The 18,607-nt window shown below is 44.4% G+C and overlaps 1 protein-coding gene across 1 annotated transcript in view; it reads left to right on the top strand.

Moving 5' to 3' along the window:
- Nucleotides 1–18,607, top strand: part of LOC148144269 (uncharacterized) — a 108,314-nt gene that overhangs the window by 82,843 nt on the left and 6,864 nt on the right. The window contains exon 3 of the mRNA XM_087974662.1: nucleotides 12,868–13,090. Coding sequence (XP_087830788.1) covers nucleotides 12,868–13,090 — 223 coding nt within the window. The remainder of the gene's footprint in view (nucleotides 1–12,867; nucleotides 13,091–18,607) is intronic.

Genomic DNA, 18,607 nt, shown 5'->3' with positions numbered 1-18,607 from the left:
TACCCTCTAGTTTTGGAATACCTCTATCCTGGGGAAAAGACTGAAACGTTGAGCAGCCAGTCAAAATGCAAAAGAAATAAAATGTCGAGGCACAGGGAAAAAAAATTGGCTTCGGGAATTTTCTCTCGTATTCGCATTTGGACACTTGAAATTTGGACACTTGAACCTTGGAGGACCGGAAGGAGTCTGGTCCTCCTGCCAATCAGAGCCGGCCATTGTCGAAATGCGGAGGTTGGACATTGAGCTCTGAACATGCTGCTACTCTTTTCTCTCTGCATAAGGTTAAACTTCACCCCAGACTGTAACTTCCTTCCTCTGTCTAACATTTGTGAGTACAACAGTGTTTTTCTCACCACTTTTTCATCCTGGGGTTAATTGTTGACTTGCAGCAACTGAAAGAGTGAATCAAGGGAGGGGCCAGACTCTGGAAAAGTTGATCCAGGTCTGTGTCTCAGTTTGCAAACACATGGCAAATGCAGTATCACAATGTGAAGTTCTAGTCTTTGCAGTGAAAAAAAAAAACGCAGAAAGGAGGTGCATTGTTTATGTAGTGATATGTTGAGATGTGGCGAAAGTGAGATGCTGGAGATCAGAGTTGAAAAGTGTGGCGCTGGAAAAGCACAGCAGGTAAGGCAGCAACTGAGGAGGAGGAGGAGGAGGAGAGTCGACATTTCGGGCGTGAGCCTACATCAGGAATGATGTGTGGATGGACAATGGGGCCTCAGTACCCTTCGAAACCAGTCAGTGCCAGTTGTCAGACAGGTGCAGCCAGCAATGAGCAAAGCAAGTGGTATATCAGCAGGAGGAATTGAATTCAGAAGTGGGGATGTCTTCCTGCAGTTAGGTCGGTCATGGAGTGTATTCCAGGCTGAGTTCATTTGACTTTGAAGAACAAAGGAGTTATGGGGAAAGACAAGAAAATGGTTTCAAGATCAGTACAGAACAGTTACAGAGTCATACAGCACAGAAACAGACCACTCAGTCGAACTAGTCCATGCTGACTGTGTTCTGAAACTAAACTGGTCCCACCTGCCAATGATTGGCCTATATCCCTCTGAACCTTTCCTATTCATGTAATTATCCAAATGTCTTTTTGTGGTGAAAGGGTTAAAATTATGTCCCAATACATGTGTGAATCTTATCATGAATATGTTACCGGAATGGAAGGTGTTGCTTAGTCTTGCCCTGTTGTTCGCATGAATATGTTACCGGAATGGAATGTGTTGCTTATGGTGTTTATGCTACCAGCCTTGATAAGGAACAGACACTGTCAAACAGGATGTTGCAAGCTTAATTGGTTCCAGCTGAAACTCGTAAAGAGTCTTGCCCTGTTGTTCGCATGAATGTTTAGATCTCGAAAGAGTATATAAGCTGGGAAAGTCCCCAGTTCGGTAGAGTCTGCTCCGGGTTACGTTTAACCGCCGAGCGTGGGTTGTTGGCAACCGCTCTACGAGAACTGACGGCTCCCAGTTCCGGTAACATGTAGAGTGAGTATAAACCAGACCCGTTGTAAGTACGAGACCTGGTTGAGGCGACACTGCGGGGAATAAAATACTTATATTCTAGCAAACTCGTCTCTCAGTTCTTTTCTCCTGGTCTGTGTCAGACTACTCTCCTGCGAACCCGATCCTTGAGAATTTATAAAACATTTTGGCGTAGTCGGCAGGATCAATCGCAATTGGGGAGAAATTTTGATACAGAACAATGTTTGGGAAAAGGACTAAGAAACCAGAAGAACAAACTGTGGAGGTCCCAACCGTCCCGGGATGGCAGGGACCGTGGCATGACGTGGCAGTTTGTTTGAGGAATGGTGGGGGGCGACCGGAAAACTGGGAAGCCGAGGGCGTAGGAACCCCAGTGTCGCTGCTGTCCACCCTTGAGAAGATCTCAGTCCTGCCGAAGAACCCCTTGCCTAGGGTACAGCGGAGGATGTGGGCATGTGCGGCGGCTTGTAGACAACAGTCAGACAAGCGCCAAAAAGCTGAAGCAGAATTAGCCCTCCTGAAACATGAGCAGGGACTCAGTTCGGGAGATGCCTCTATGTTGAGGCAGGAAATTATGAAGTTAAAGGCTGAATTGACAGCATTAACTGACTAGCAGGACGAACTATTATGTATCTGTCTGCTAAGAAACGGAAAGAGAAAAGGAAGGTCCCTCGAACCCCGGACCCAGTACAAGTACGGGCGTTTGTAGCCCAGTTAAATAACGGGGATCGGTGGGATATCGATCATTGGGATGGAAACATTTGGGGAGATTCAGATGATCAGTATGAAGATGACCCACCCGTACTCCAGGCTAAACCAGTAGTTAGGAGAAAACAAGTCCAGAGACGCCTCCCGGTGCAGCGGGAAGTAATGTTAGATGGGGAAGGGAATCCCATACGGAATGAACAGGGGGAGGCAATTATGCATGAATTACCGCGGGCTCAGCCTCCTGCGGAATTGGGATTTTGGTCCCGGAAATTGCCCCCGGCAGGGGAACGATACACCCCCTTTGAGAAACAATTGTTATCATGTTACTGGAGCTTGGTGGAAACTGAAGCTCTAACTATTGGACATGAAGTGATCATGAGAACAGCTATTCCTATCCTCCCGTGGGTACTCAGTGACCCCACTACCCACAGGATAGGAACCGCCCAAGAGAGCAGCATTATCAAATGGAAATGGTACGTGTCAGAAAGAGTGCGGACTGGACAAAAGGGAGTGTCAGTCCTGCAAGAGCAAGTGGCGGAGGCCCCTGAGGAAGGGGAAAAGCGGTTTGAGTTGATTGAGTATAAAGAATCACCCGTCAAGATGGGCAAACGATATGATGAACTGACCCCGGATGAACAAGCCACGGCTTGGTTCGTAGATGGGTCGGCCCAATGGAAAGCGGGACAGCGTAGATGGAAGGCTGCTGCCTTTAACCCAAAACAAGGCACTACCCTAGAAGAATTAGGGGAGGGAAAAAGTAGTCAGTGGGCAGAATTAAAAGCAGTGCATATGGTAGTCATGCAAGCAGGGGTCATGGGAGTTTATTTGTTTTCTGACTCTTGGTCAGTGGTTAACGGCATGACACAATGGATGCCAACTTGGCAGGCCAATCAGTGGATGATCCAAAATAGGGAAGTATGGGGTAAACAGTTATGGGAAGATATATGGGAAAAAGCTCAACACCTGGTTATATACATCACCCACGTAGATGCCCATACATCTCGAAATGATGTGGAAGCTCTACATAATCGATATGTGGATGGTATCGTCCGAACCATGAATGTGCAAAGGGGCACCTCAGTGGACCTAGCTAGATGGGCACACCTTAAGACTGGGCACTGGGGAGTGCAAGGAACCTTGCAATGGGCTCGAGACCGAGGAATAGATCTTATGGTAGATGATGTTAAGACTGCAGTAAACCAGTGTGAGCAGTGTCAGCATCAACGGCAGGGAGTGCCCCAACATATGATGGGACATATACACCGAGGAGAGGGACCGGGACAGAGCTGGCAAATGGACTTTGTGGGTCCATTACCTTCCTCACAAGGATGTAACCATATATGTACCGCTGTGGACACTATGTCTGGGGTTTTGGTAGCCCATCCCTGTCGACATAACAACCAACAGGCTACCTTACGGTGTTTAGATTTGATCGAACAATTTTATGGATTGCCCATACAGGTCTAGAGTGACAATGGCTCCCATTTCACAGGAGGGATGGTGAAGCAGTGGTGTCATGATAACCATGTGGAGTGGATTTATCACGTGCCCTACCATCCGCAAGCTGTGGGACTTATTGAACGAATGAACGGGCTTCTAAAATCCTCCCTGCGAAAGGCAGGAGGATGTAATAATTTAACAGGTTGGAAGAAACAACTGATTCGGGTAGTAAAGCAAATTAATAACCGCCCATTGGGAAACGGGGTGACGCCCTTGAATCGGATGATACGGGTGTGTGATACCCCAAAGGCACAGCCTATTAAAATGTGGAAATTTGCTAAGGAAGCTAATATTCCCGTAAGGGCCACACCGGCTTCGGCTGGACTGGACTTACGAGCGTTAACTACACAGACTTTGGTCCAACAAAAACCTACGGTGATTAAGACCGGATTAGGATTGATTTGTCCCCCTGGAACCTATGGGCATATCCTCCCGCGATCGGGAGTGTCACTAAAGGGGATTGATGTAATGGCAGGAGTAATTGACGCGGACTACCAAGGAGAATTGGGAGTAGTCCTGGTCAACATCACATCTGAACCTTATGTGATACAGAAGGGAGACAGAATAGCACAATTAGTTATTAAACCATGTTACCTTTCAACGGTGGAAGAGACGGGAGCTCCCGTTAAGGTTACTGAGCGTGGGACAGGGGGATTTGGGTCTACTGACACTAAGGGTGCCAAGGTATGGGTACGCCAGACAACTGGTCCCCCCAAACCGGCAGAGATCATAGCCCAAGGAAAAGACAGTCTGGTCACCATTATATATCCTGGGGAATCAGTCTGGAGGAGTGTGCCAGCTCAGTCGTTGGTACCCTTATCGAAACAAAATGTAGGTTGGAAAATTAGTAGTGAGGAACGACAGCAAGATGATTTTAAGTGCGCGGCAAATCAATGGTGTACAATTTTAGATCTCACGAGTGATTGTCAAATGTATACTTGTGTACGATGTTATAAGGGGAGAAATGTAACTTTGATAACCCCTAACTGTACATTGATGTTGAATGCAACGGTGAATATGTGTCATTGGAATATAACCGCTCGTGAATGTGAAAGCTCAAACGGGACACGATGGAACATCACGACTGGAGATGAGGACATCTGGATCAGCAATGGAACAGTTATTCAAAACCGGACTCGAATGTTATGGCTGATCTTGGTGCGCCCTAACGTCTCTGACGCGCACCGCACACAGTTGGCTCCCATTATGTCAACTTGTCAGCAGATGGCCCAGGCAGTACTGCACACTGATGTTCACTGGCAGGTGCGGCTGCCGGCTATCCCAGAATGCCAACATAAGAGGAGGCGGCGTGCATGGTATGACACTCTACTGGGAGGTGCAGGAACTGTCATGGGTATCTCAAATGTTATTGACTCTGAGGTAACCCGTACTAAATTATCTAACACGGGACAAGCCACCTCACAAGGCTGCACACCATTGGAAGATGGATGCCATCCGTAATGATGACTCAAGGAGAAACAGCTAAAATATTGATACAATCCCTGCAATGGAACTAGATGTCTGGGGTGCCACCCAGGAACTGTTTGAGAACATTACAGCTCAGTTAAATTGGACTGCCCGTCATATTAACATGTTGCATGCACAGATGCAGAAAGAACGATTCTTGCGCACGGTAACATCCCCTAATGTACAAGCTTGGAGGGGAATATGGAATGTATCCGAGAAACTGTGGATGATGACACATCCAGAGAAAACATGGTGTAATACAACTATGTGTAGAGGATACTTTGTTCCCATGAATGTAACCCACACTGTTACGGTCTGTCGATATTATGTATTACCAGTGATTACATCTTCTGGATATTATTTTCTGAAGACAAGGGAGCAGTGGTTTAGCCCAGATACCAATATTACCTATGATCTGTCCGCTTGTGAACAGACTGATCAGGGAAAAACTTGCCTACTGATGGACAGATATCGGGACCCTTGCTTGACTAAGGGAACGGCCCTGTGCGAATGGACTGTTGAAACTCCAAGGGACATGATGTGGCAGATTGGGCCACACACGCTCTGTGTGGCTACCAATAACCCACATCCTACGCTTCCCACAGTACCGTTCTCGGGATGCCTCTCAAATGTCTATCAGTGGCAATGGCAGAATCAGACCTATCTGTTAACCAATTATAGCAGTGCTCACCACTTTACCAAGGTGCAGTGGAAAGTGCTGATGAATCCTTGGAACATTTCCCTGGATCGGTTTAAGCAAGCATTGGACCGATCCGAGGAGCTTAAGCAGATATTACGAAAGCATCAAACCAATGTCACCAAGGTTACAGTGTCTACCTTTATACATGGACAGGAGGTAGTACACGCTGCCCATGTAGTGGAAGTAGAGTCAGCTCATCATTGGTGGGATATGTTGAGTGGTATGTCCTCCACTGCGGGGAAGTTCCTATTCCCACCCTTATCGATCCTGGTAGGAGTCCTGGTGATCTTAACATGCTGTAATATCCTGACTTGCTTGTATATTTGGCGTGTACGTAGACGCTTGTTGGAAAAAATATATATGGGCATGATGTAACACATGTATTGGGCCAATCAGTGGAATGTGGTGAAAGGGTTAAAATTATGTCCCAATACATGTGTGAATCTTATCATGAATATGTTACCGGAATGGAAGGTGTTGCTTAGTCTTGCCCTGTTGTTCGCATGACTATGTTACCGGAATGGAATGTGTTGCTTATGGTGTTTATGCTACCAGCCTTGATAAGGAGCAGACACTGTCAAACAGGATGTTGCAAGCTTAATTGGTTCCAGCTGAAACTCGTAAAGAGTCTTGCCCTGTTGTTCGCATGAATGTTTAGATCTCGAAAGAGTATATAAGCTGGGAAAGTCCCCAGTTCGGTAGAGTCTGCTCCGGGTTACGTTTAACCGCCGAGCGTGGGTTGTTGGCAACCGCTCTACGAGAACTGACGGCTCCCAGTTCCGGTAACATGTAGAGTGAGTATAAACCAGACCCGTTGTAAGTACGAGACCTGGTTGAGGCGACACTGCGGGGAATAAAATACTTATATTCTAGCAAACTCGTCTCTCAGTTCTTTTCTCCTGGTCTGTGTCAGACTACTCTCCTGCGAACCCGATCCTTGAGAATTTATAAAACACTTTGAAACATTGTAACTGTATCTGCATCCAGCAACTCCTCTGGACATTGATTCCTCACACGAACTACTCTTTGTCTTAAAAAAAAGGTGCCCCTCATGTCTTTATAAAATATTTATTTTCTCATCTTCAAAATTTGCTCCCTAATCTTGAAACCCCACACTAGGGAAAGAATACCTGCAGTTCACCTCATCTATACCCCTCATGATTTTATAATCCTCTCTAAGGTCACCTCTCAACCTCCAATGCTCCAGTGAAAAAAGTCCCAGCCTATCCACCTAGATGCAGGTATATTAATATCCAGTTATGAATATACTGTTCAATGCTGGTGCTAGCTGGAAAGCCCAAATGACCTATTCCTGCTCCCAATTCTCTCACTCTGTGTCCAGGATAGCAAGAGACCAAATGACACAGGAGCAGAAATTAGGCCATTCAGCTGATCAGATCTGCTCCACCATTCAACCATGGATGATACATTTTGAAATTTGGATTTTGGAAAGGTAGATCAGGGCAGGATCTACACATTTAATGGGGAATGTTGTTGAATAAAGATACCTTGGAGTGTTGGTTCATAGTTTCTTGAAAGTGGAGTCGCAGGTAGACAGGTTTAGTATACTTGCTTTTATAGGTCAGTGCATTTCAGTACAGACGTTGGGAGGTCATGTTGCGGCTGTACCGGACATTGATGAGGCCTCTTTTGGAATACTGCATTCAGTCTGGTTTCACTGCTCCAGGAAAAGTGTTGCGAACCTTTGCAAGGATTTGGAAAAGATTTACAAGAATATTGCCAGAGTTGGAGGGTTTGATCTATATGGAGAGGCTGAATAGGCTGGGGCTGTTTTCTCTGGATCATTGGGGTTGAGGGGTGACTTTATAGAAGTTCATAAGGAGCATGGATAGGGTGAATAACCAAAATCTTTTCCCCAGAGTAGGGGAGTCCAAAACTAGAGGTCATAGGTCTGAGGTGAGAGGGGAAATATTTAAAAGGAACTTTACAGGCACCGTTCTCACGCAGAGGGTGTTGTGTGTATGGAATGAGCTACCAGAGGAAGTGGTGGAGGCTGGTATAATTACAGCATTTTAAAAGGCATCTGGTAATAGGGAGAATTGAAAGGGATATGGGCAAATTGCTGGCAAATGGGACTATGTTAATTTGGGATATCTGGTCAGCATGGACAATTTGGACTGAGGGAAAACAGAAGTGTTGACATTGTATTTCCAATGCTGTCCATCAGTGGGAGCGGTGAATCAGTAACTGGTATCGTTAGAAACCTTATGATTTTCAGTACTGCAGGTATTGCATTGTCTCATCAGCATTGTAAAGGTTACTGGCAGCAGCGAGAGGCGTGGGCTGTATTCACTATAAATCATTAAGCAGTTAGATAACACACATACAAGAGAACAGGGCAGGACTTGTCTTTCGATTTGCAAAAGGTGGGAGGTTCTGGGTGCTGTGGTCTGGGGCAAGCACAACTGTGGTAAATCTTGGAATCCCTATAGCGTGGAAGCAGACCATTCATCCCATCAAGTCCACACTGACCTATCCAAACAGCAAGCCACCCAGATCCACTCTATCTAGTCGTTTCTGCTGGTGGGTGAGACTGGTAACAAGATTAAGGGTACGTTTAAGATAGAGGAGGAGGAACTCGAGAGTGGTGAATCTATGGAAGTCTTTGCCCAAGGAAGCAATAGAAGCAGGCATATTCAAGACACAGTTCGATGGGATTTTCTATGGTAGGTGAATTTAGGGTAGTCAGGATAATGCAGGTAAAGAGGAGCTGAGATGATGGATAGATCAGACATGATCTTAAAGAATGGCAGAGTAGGCTCGATGGGCCAAGTGGCTTACTCCTGCTTCTATTGCTGTGAATGTATAAACCTGCATTTCTCATGGGCAATCCGAATCAAGGCAGGTGAGCAATGTAGTGATGTGGAAAATGAACATCAGAGAATGATAGAAAGGGACACGGAGAGTAAATGTCCCAGCAATCAAAACTGGATTCTACAAATCACAAAAATTGAACCTGAAGACGGTATGGCTGAATGTGTGCTGCATTGTAACAAAAGTGAATGAATTGACTGCACACGTTGAAGAGAATATGATCTGAGACTCCTTCCAGAGACATGGCTTCAGGAATGACAAGGATTGGATTCTGAATATCGAGGGGGTACATGACATTCAAGTCAAATGGGAAGCTAGGTAAATGTAGAGGGTGGGCACTGCTAATAAAAGCTCTGATAACATGGTAGTCTGGTGTCAGCTCGGATTTCAGGTCCTGATTTCTCTGTTCTCCGGTTGGTCTCCCTGTTCCCACAGAGTAAGGTGTCATCTGTCCTCAGCTCAGCTGGCTTTCTGCTGAAAGTTTGAGCCCCTTTTACACCTTCCAGAACAATAAAAGTCGATCAAGGCCTAATCTCCCAGCCTGTCAACCATCCAGACCGCGAGAGTCATCATAGTGAGAACGTCTATAGTCTGAAAACTTGTCTTTAAACAGTTAGACTAAATGTAATGCTGAATTATAGAACACATTTACTGCACTAGAAAATAGACAGGCAGCAAGGCTCAGAAAAGGGGGGCATCTTAAGGAATGAAAAAGATAGGGACACCTGGGCTTACCAAGTGATAACAGGATGCTGTAAGACAATTAAGAACGTTTGCCTCAGCATCGGTGAATCTGTATGAACAGGACACCAAGTGATAACATTCACAGCCATTCCCTTGTGAAATTAATGACAGTGTTTGATTCTGACCCTGAAACGAAACTTGGTACTATCAAAAACTTTGTAATTAACGGTCAGTTGCTGTCAATTATAATGGATTCTTATACCCCTTGCAAGCAGGGCAGTCACAGAGAAAATAAATCTTTGCTGTTACAAAACCCTGACTTGAGAGTTCAAAAGGACACGAGAGAGAGAGACACCATTTTAGTGCTGAGACTGTTGAATCCAGTAGAAAATTAATTCTTAGTGCTTAGCTGCTATGGATTGAATTTAATTGCATTTTGAGACTTTTTGATGATTTTGAGTAGCCAATTCTGGTTATGAAATGCAAACTCTGTAAAAGGAAATATTGATAAAGCTTTAACTTACTTGCTGTTTTTACAGACCTGACAGACTGCCCCACTGTCAATTCTAACATTCAGATCTGATGTCTTATTTGAATCACAAACTTGAAAAGAAGGCATGTTTAATTCAAGACTAATCATTTTAAATACAACCTTGCAGTAACATTTCAGCCTCAGGTACAGAACAATTTTGTGCTTAAGATAAAAAGCAGGAATCTGCTCCCAGCTTAAAATTATTCTAAACCTAACATTGAAGAGATTCTGACACAATCTGTCAGGAAGCCATTTTATGGTCAAAAGTTTGCCCTCCTTGCTAAAAAGCCATTTTGTAAAACAATTGTATCAGACATGCGAGATGTGCAAGGTTACCTTATGACATCTCCCACTTAATTTAGACTGGTACTTCTTTATAGGAACTTATCTCGCCACCAGACGCCTAACTCGGTTGGATTTGTTTTTCCCACCTGATGGATAGCTCAAGGCCTTTAGGAGTGACCAGTCAAGCACACACAGATCTGTCAATTAACTTCTCTTCATTGCAAATTATTGTCTTTCACTGTTATCTGTCTAATTAAGAACATGCAATGTTTTTTGTAAACTTTTGTCTAAAGGAAGCCACTTTGTATCAGTACATTGGAGTAGCCTGCTGGGGCACTTGAAGAGCTGGTACCCTACTCTCCTAGGAGGAGAAAGTAAGGTCTGCAGATGCTGGAGATCAGAGCTGAAAATGTGTTGCTGGAAAAGCGCAGCAGGTCAGGCAGCATCCAGGGAACAGGAGAATCGACGTTTCGGGCATTCCTGAAGAAGGGCTTATGCCCGAAACGTCGATTCTCCTGTTCCCTGGATGCTGCCTGACCTGCTGCGCTTTTCCAGCAACACATTTTCAACCCTACTCTCCTAGGTTATTAGAACCTAGTTAGTTTAGCATATAGGTGTCAGTGTTACGTTGTAACAGTGATGCTACTAGTGAATAAAGGGGATGACTAAAATTAAACTAAACTGTCTGTAAGAGGTTTTTATTCCAAACTTCCAAAGAGTACGATCTTTCAGACGAACCAAGAAAGAGAGGCTTACGGGTCTGAGTCCGTAAGGGCTTCCCTAGGCCATGTCAAATCTGTACTTTAAAAATATCAGGGAATAAATCAAGAAAAATGAAACAAAATTAAACATAAATGCACATTTGGTGCTCGTGCTTAAAGGTTGTTCATTAGATAGTAAACCAGAATTGGGGTCTCCCAGGCGTCTTATCATGCCCTACTTGTGGAATTCCCACTCCCTTACATCTAAGTATTAGTACCCAGCTATGATTTATAACAATATTTTCCCGCCTCAGGCGACCGACTGTGTGGAGTTTGCACATTCTCCCCGTGTCTGCGTGGGTTTCCTCCGGGTGCTCCGGTTTCCTCCCACACTCCAAAAATGTGCAGGTTAGGTGAATTGGCCACGCTAAATTGCCTGTAGTGTTAGGTGCAGGGGTAAATGTAGGGGAATGGGTCTGGGTGGGTGCGCTTCGGCGGGTCGGTGTGGACTTGTTGGGCCGAAGGGCCTGTTTCCACACTGTAAGTAATCTAATCTAATCTAATTTTCAACGACAGAAATAAAACATCTGTTATAAAATAGACATAGAAATATACAACACGGAAATAGACTTTTTGATCCAACACATCCATGCTATCCTATATAAATCTGGTGACCCATTTGCCAGCATTTGGCACATATCCCTCCAAACCCTTCCTATTCACACACCCATCCAGATGCCTTTTAAATGTTGTAATTGTACCAGCCTCTACCACCACTCTGGCCTATTTACTCTATCCACCCTTCAGGATTGTATGAACCTCTATCCGGTCACCCTCAGCCTCCGACACTCCAGGGGCAACAGCCCCATCCTATTCAGCCTCTCTTTATACCACAAATCCACCAACACTGGCAACATCCTTATCAATCTGTCCTGCATCCTTTCAAGTTTTACAATATCCTTCCTATCCTATAGCAGGGAAACCAGAATCGAATGCAATATTTCAAAAGTGGCCTAACCAGTGTCCTACACAGCTGCAGCGTGACCTCCCAACTCCTACACCCAATGCATTCAATGGGCCAAATGGCCTTTTTCTGCACTGCAGGAATTTTATGCTTGCTTCATATGGTGTATATCTGATATTCACTGTTATACAAGCTGCATGGCTATGATTTTTCACCTTCTAATATAATAATGGAATTACATCCTGTATTTCTTGTAATCATTTTTATTTAATAGGTCAGCAGGAAGTCATTCAGCAACTTTTCTGGCTTCCTTTTCTGAAGCAGCCTTGACATTTCATTTTCAAAACCTTGACTCAGCTCCATTTCCAGCAACTTTATAGGAAGGTTGTTCCAGGTCATTGTCACCTTAATGAAGTTTTCCTCTTAATGTATACTTCACGCTACCTGGCTGCGTGAGGGTTTTTGGGTTTTTGTGTCATGGATAATATATGATGAGCAGGCATCTGGCAATCTACAGAAATTGTCACCGATGTTATGTTCATTTGACTGTCGTGACCGTGATCACTTATTTTGTGATTTTATTTGCAGGAAGTCATGGGGAAAGAAATCTGAAACCAAAAGATACATCAACTTCTGACAGAGCCACTTGATTCACTGGGACTTTAATATCAGCAGCCATTCACATCGAGAAGAAATGTATCCTTTTGTGTGCTTGAGAGATTTTGGACACTGGTGCGGCAGGAAGAATACTGAGACACCTGAGTGAGGGAAATCCAGTGCGCTGACTGTGGAAATTGCTTCATACCATTTACTCAGCTTTGAGGATCAAAATCTTACCACTCACGGTGGGGAGAGACTGTGTACCCTTTCTGTTTGTAATTTGAAACACAGAGTGACACAAGGAAAGTTTCCCCCCCATGTGGAAATGTTGGTACTGTGGGAGAAGATTCCCTTTCCTATCGATGCTGGAAACCTACAGACCCGTTCACATGGAGGAAAGGGGAGAGGCTGTTCACCCTGCGGACAGGGATTTAGTGAGATGGGCCATCTGCAGAAGCACCAGCGTGTTCATGTAGAAGAGAAGCCATTCAAGTGCTCCATGTGTGGGAGGGAGTTCACTCGGTCATCTACACTGCTGGCCCACCAGCAGGTTCAAACCGGAGAGAGGCCATTCACTTGCTCTCTGTGCGGGAAGGGTTTCACCCGCTCCTCCCACCTGCAGAGACACCAGTGAGTTCACATCCCATCGCAGGGGGATTGAAGGAGCTTCAGCCGAGTGCCATTATCGACTGAATTAATAACCCAGTTCTGGGGACTCCCGGGTTTGAATAGCAGATGGTGGAATTGGAATTCAGTCAAAAATCTGGAGTTCAGAACCTCATGATGGGAAAAACATCCCTATCTGTTTCACTCATGTTTTAGGGAAGGAAACTGCTGTTGTTGGAAAGGATTCACTCAGTCGTCCCAGCTGCATCCTTTACCTGGTCTGGTCTACACGTGACTCCAGATCCACAGCAGTGTGGTTGATGCTTGAAAGCCCCTCGGCAAATGAGCAGGGAGAATCTTACTTGGATACAGGGTATGGGTTGCAATTGCTGAGTGAAGCAATACTACCTCCAGGTTAAGGCTGTTCCAAGGATCCAATTACAAAGGGACAACTCAGTTGACCAACAGTGAAGAACGTGGGGTGCAGGGGAGTGTGTACGCTTTGACCTTGAGCTGTTAAAAATACAAATAAGCTACTCTTTCTATGCCTTTTTGCTGGGGAGATCTGAAGCTGTAACTAAGTGGGTCACAATAAAAGTTAGGCAGCATCTGAGGAGCAGGAAAATCGACGTTCCAGGCAAAAGCCATTCATCAGGAATCTGATTCCTGATGAAGGGCTTTTGCCCGAAATGTCGATTTTCATGCTCCTTAGATGCTGCCTGACTTGCTGTGCTTTTCTAGCACCACTCTAATCCAAACTCTGATCTCTAGCATCTGCAATCCTCACTTTTGCCACAATAAAGGTTACCTGAACTTACCGAAGGACTCAGACATGGAAGGCTATGAGATCCAACAGGTTTTTTTTTAAAGCTGTTCGTTTCTTTCAATCTCCAGTGCGAGGTTTCTAATGCCATATATTAGAAGGAGCAGTCAATGTGTAGCTCGTATTATTCGAAATTGTTCATTTTTCAGGACTGCAGGTTCATCATTTCCTCAGCATTGTAAAGTTTACTGGCACCAGTGGGAGTTGTGGGCTGTTTTCATTAGAAACAAAGTTAAAAATCACACAATACCAAGTTATAGTCCAACAGGTTTATTTGGAAGTACTAGCTTTTTGAGCGCTGCTCCTTCATTGGGTAGCTGTGGAGCAGGATCATAAGACACTGTATTTGTAGCAAAATTACATTGAATGATATATTGAACGAACCTAGATTGCTTTGAAGTGTTTCATGTTTAGAATGGGTTTCAGATTTCAGTTCATTAATATATAAATTCCAGAACTTCTTTTAAGTCACAGTCTCGAGATAACTGAAGGTTTTATAAAAAGAGGTGACATCTCAGCTCAGTCAATGCATGAAAGGTGTGAGGTTTGAGCCTATCTTGAGCCAGACTGGTTCTATTTCCAAAGTAGGAATTTATAAAATATTACATGGAGTGATTGCCTGCAGATTGTGCACTTTTTGAGCAAAATAGAATGTATCTACAAATATATTTCTGCAAATGCAAATTCACCCCATAGTCTTATGTCTTTCTTTCCTGCACAGGATCTCCAACCAACACTATACACCAGATATATTGATGATCTTTCTTCCTCTGGACCCATGGCGAGGAGTCACTGAACTAATGACACTAATATTAACAAGTTTCATCCCACCATCACACTCACTACTCTTTAGTATCTGTCTCATTTTTGGACACATGCGTCTCGATAGAAATAGAATCAGTCTGACGTAACATTGGGACACAGACAGACTTTAACTTAACACCTTCAATGCATTATCTGATTGAGATGACACCTATTGTTAAAACCTATCTTGAGAACATAACTTTTAAAAAGTTTTAGGATTTACATACGAAGGAATCGAAACTAACATGGTCATTCTAAAAGATGATAGAGGTAAGCTAAATTTGTTTAATATTACATTCCATGACTCTGCAATCCTGTTGCTAAAGAGTCTGGTATTATGATTCTGCTCCACAACCACCCGATGAAGAAGCAGCGCTTCGAAAGCTAGTGATTCCAAATAAATTGGAAATCAATAAATAAACGGTTGGACTATAACTTGGCATTGTGTGATTTTTAACTTTGAAAATCTGTCAGTAATAACCAGCGGCTCCATACTGCGCATGCTACTCGGTGTCAGCAACTTCGCGTGTTGGTCATGCGACACGGGGAAACGCCGTTTTGGTGTGCCAATGGGACGCTCTGGAGAACCGGATGGGGACTGGTCCTCCTGCCAATCACAGCAAACCTATAGACTGGATGCGGAAGTAGGACCATGTGCTTCTGAGGTTGGTGCTGTTTCTCTCTCTCTCTTTCTCTGAATTAAGATTGAGCTTCAGCCCAGACTGCAACTTTCTTCCTCTGTCCAACATCTGTGAGTACAGTGTTCTCTTTTCTCACCCCATTTTCCATTCCGGGGTTCAGCTGTTGACTTGCAGGCATTGAAGCGAAATGGAGTGAATCCAGGGAGGGGACAGATTCTGGGAAAGTTAGTTCAGTTCTGTGTCTCAATTGAAAAACACAGGGTAAATGCAGGAACCTTTTATCAGAAATGATGTGTAGATGTACAGATGTAGATGTCATTCTACACCAGTCAGTGCCAGTTGTCAGACAGATGCAGCAAGCAAGGCAAGTGGTGTATTAGGAGGAGGAATTGAGCTGAGAGGTGGGGATGCCTTCCTGCAGTTAGGGCGTCATTGAATACGTCCAAGGCTGAGTTCATCTGATTTTTGAACAACAAAGAAGTGGATGGTTATGGGGGAAGGCAAAAAAATGGTTTTAAGACCAGTATAGATTGGTTACAGAAACAGACCCTTCAGTCCAACTAGTCCATGATGATCAATTATCATAATCTCGTCCTATTTGCCAGCACTTGATCCATATCCCTTTAAACCCTTCCTATTTATAGACCAATCCAGACGCCTTTTAAATGCTGTAATTATACCAGCCTCCTCCACTTCCTCTGGCTGGTCATTCCATACACGCACCACTCTCTTGTGAAAAAGCTCCCCTTCGGTCCCTATTATGTCTTTCCCCTCTCACCCTAAACTTTTAGTTCTGGACTCCCCACCTCACAGAGAAGACATTGTCTATTTGCCCTATCCATGCCCCTCTGTAAGGTCACCCCTCAGCCTCTGACACTCCAAGGAAAACACCCTCAGCCTATTTAGCCTCACCCAAGAGCTCAAATCTTTCAAACCTGGTAATATCCCGGTGAATCTTTTCTGAACTCTTTCAAGTTTCACAACATCCTTCTGATGGCAAGAAGACCAGAGTTGCACGCAATATTTCAAATGTGGCCTCACCAATGTCCTGTACAGATGCAACATCACCTCCCAACTCCTTTACTTAATGCTCTAACCAATAAAGGACAGCATACCAAATACTGCCTTCACTATCCTATCTATCTGCGACTTTACCTTCAAGGAACTATGAACTGCACTCCAAGGTTTCTTTGTTCAGCAACATTCCCCAGGACCTCACCATAAAGTGTACAAGTCCTGCACTGATTTGTTTTTCCAAAATGCAGCATCCTCGCATTTATCTGAATTCAACTTCATCATTCATGTACTTATCCTAATGTCTTTTAAATGTTCTAACTGTACCTGTGTCCACCCCTTCGTCTGGACATGCATTTCACACACAAACCACTGTGTGTTTTTAAAAATAAGTGCCCGTTATGCCTTTTTAAAATCTTTCTCCTCTCACCTTCAAATTTGCTGCCTAATCTTGAACCCCCACCAAGGGAAAAGATATCCGCCATTCACCTTATCTATACCCCTCATGATTTTATAATCCTCGATAAGGTCACCTCTCAACCTCCTCTGCTCCAGTGGAAATATTTCCAGCCTATCCACCTAGATGTAGGTATCTTCATATCCACTTATGTTGGTGCAGGCTCGACAGGCTAAACAGTCTGTTCCTGCTCCCAATTCTTTCTCTGTGTCCAGAAAAGCAAGAGACCATAAAACACTGGAGAATAAATTAGGTGTCTCAGCCCATTGGGGCTGCTCTGCCATTAAATCATGGCTGGTAAGTTTCTCAATCCCATTCTCCCACTTCCTCCCCGTAACCCTCGATTTCCCCCTTGATACTCAAGAACCTATCTACCTCCGTCTTAAATATACTCAGTGACTAGCATCCACAGCCTTCTGTAGCAGTCAATTCCACATGTTCACCACTCTCTGGCTGAAACGATTTCTCTTTATCTTTGTTCTAAAAGGTTTTCCTTTTATTCTAATGTTGTGCCCTCAGGTGCTAGTCTCTCCTACCAATGGAAACATTTTCCCCATGTGCATTCTGTCCAGGCCATTCAGTGTTCTGTCTGTTTCAACTAGATTCCACCCCCTGCCCCCCCTCCCGAGTGTGGGCCTGTTGATCAGCATGAACCAGACCCTTCAGGTTGAGGTACAGCAGGAATTACGTTCAGCAAAGTCAGAATGGAGGGAGTGTGTGTTGGATGGAGATTTTTCAGCTTTTCGGGGCTGAGAGAGGAAAGAAAGTTCAATATAAATTAGAATTGATAGGATGGGCTGATGGGCCAAGGAGTGGTAGAATGAGTTTAATTTAGATAAATGAGGTGTTGCATTTTGTAAGGCAAATCAGGGCAGGACTTACACAGTTAATGGGGAATGTTGCTAAACAAAGAGACCTTGCAGGTTCTAGTTCCTTGAAAGGGGAATTGCAGGGAGACAGGATAGTGAAGAAAGCATTTGGTACGCTCTCCTTTACTGGTCAGAGCATTGAGTACAGGAGGTGGGAGGTCATTGTCATGGCCGCACAGGACATTGGTTAGGCCACTTTTGGAATAGTGTGTGCAATTCTGGGCCCCCTCCTATGGAACAATGTTGTGAAACTTGAAAGAGTTCAGGAAAAATTTGCAAGGATGTTGGCAGAGCTGGAGGGTTAGAGCTATAGGGAGATGCTGAATAGGCCATGGATAATTTCTCTGCAGCATCGGAGGCTGAGGGGTGACCTTACAGAATTTTATAAGGGGTATGGATAGGGTGAATAGCCAAAATCTTTTCCCCATGGCAGGCGAATCCAAAACTGGAAGGCATAGGTTTCATGTGAGAGGGGAAAGATTTAAAACGGACCTGAGGGGCAACTTTTTCACACAGAGGGTAGTGCATGTTTGGAATGAGCTGCCAGAGAAAGTGATGGAGGCTGCTACAATTACAACATTTAAAAGGCATCTGGATGGGTACATGAATAAGAAGGGTTTCGAGGGATACGGGCCAAATGCTGGCAAATGGGACTAGATTAATTTAGGATATCTGGCCGGCATGGATGAGTTGGACTGAGGGCTCAGTTTCTGTGCTGTATGACTCTAATCATCTTCCGTGAAAGCAGAAGTGTGATTGTGAAGACTGAATTTTGAGAGCAGCTTTCAAAGATGTTTTGCCTTTACTGGAAGCAGAAGAAGTTACAATGAAATCTTTCAATTGTGAGAAAGCAACTGAGTACATGGGTACGTCTAGGATTTCGGTGGAAATTGGGAATTCATTGCACTGTGGGGATGAAGTGGTTTAAGGTTT

This window comes from Chiloscyllium plagiosum, unplaced genomic scaffold, assembly GCF_037043375.1.
Source record: "Chiloscyllium plagiosum isolate Xiang-an unplaced genomic scaffold, Cpla_swu_hap1 HiC_scaffold_27, whole genome shotgun sequence".
NCBI lineage: Eukaryota > Metazoa > Chordata > Chondrichthyes > Orectolobiformes > Hemiscylliidae > Chiloscyllium > Chiloscyllium plagiosum.
The sequence above is the reverse complement of the archived record's forward strand: the minus strand, read 5'-3'. Positions and strand labels throughout refer to the sequence as shown.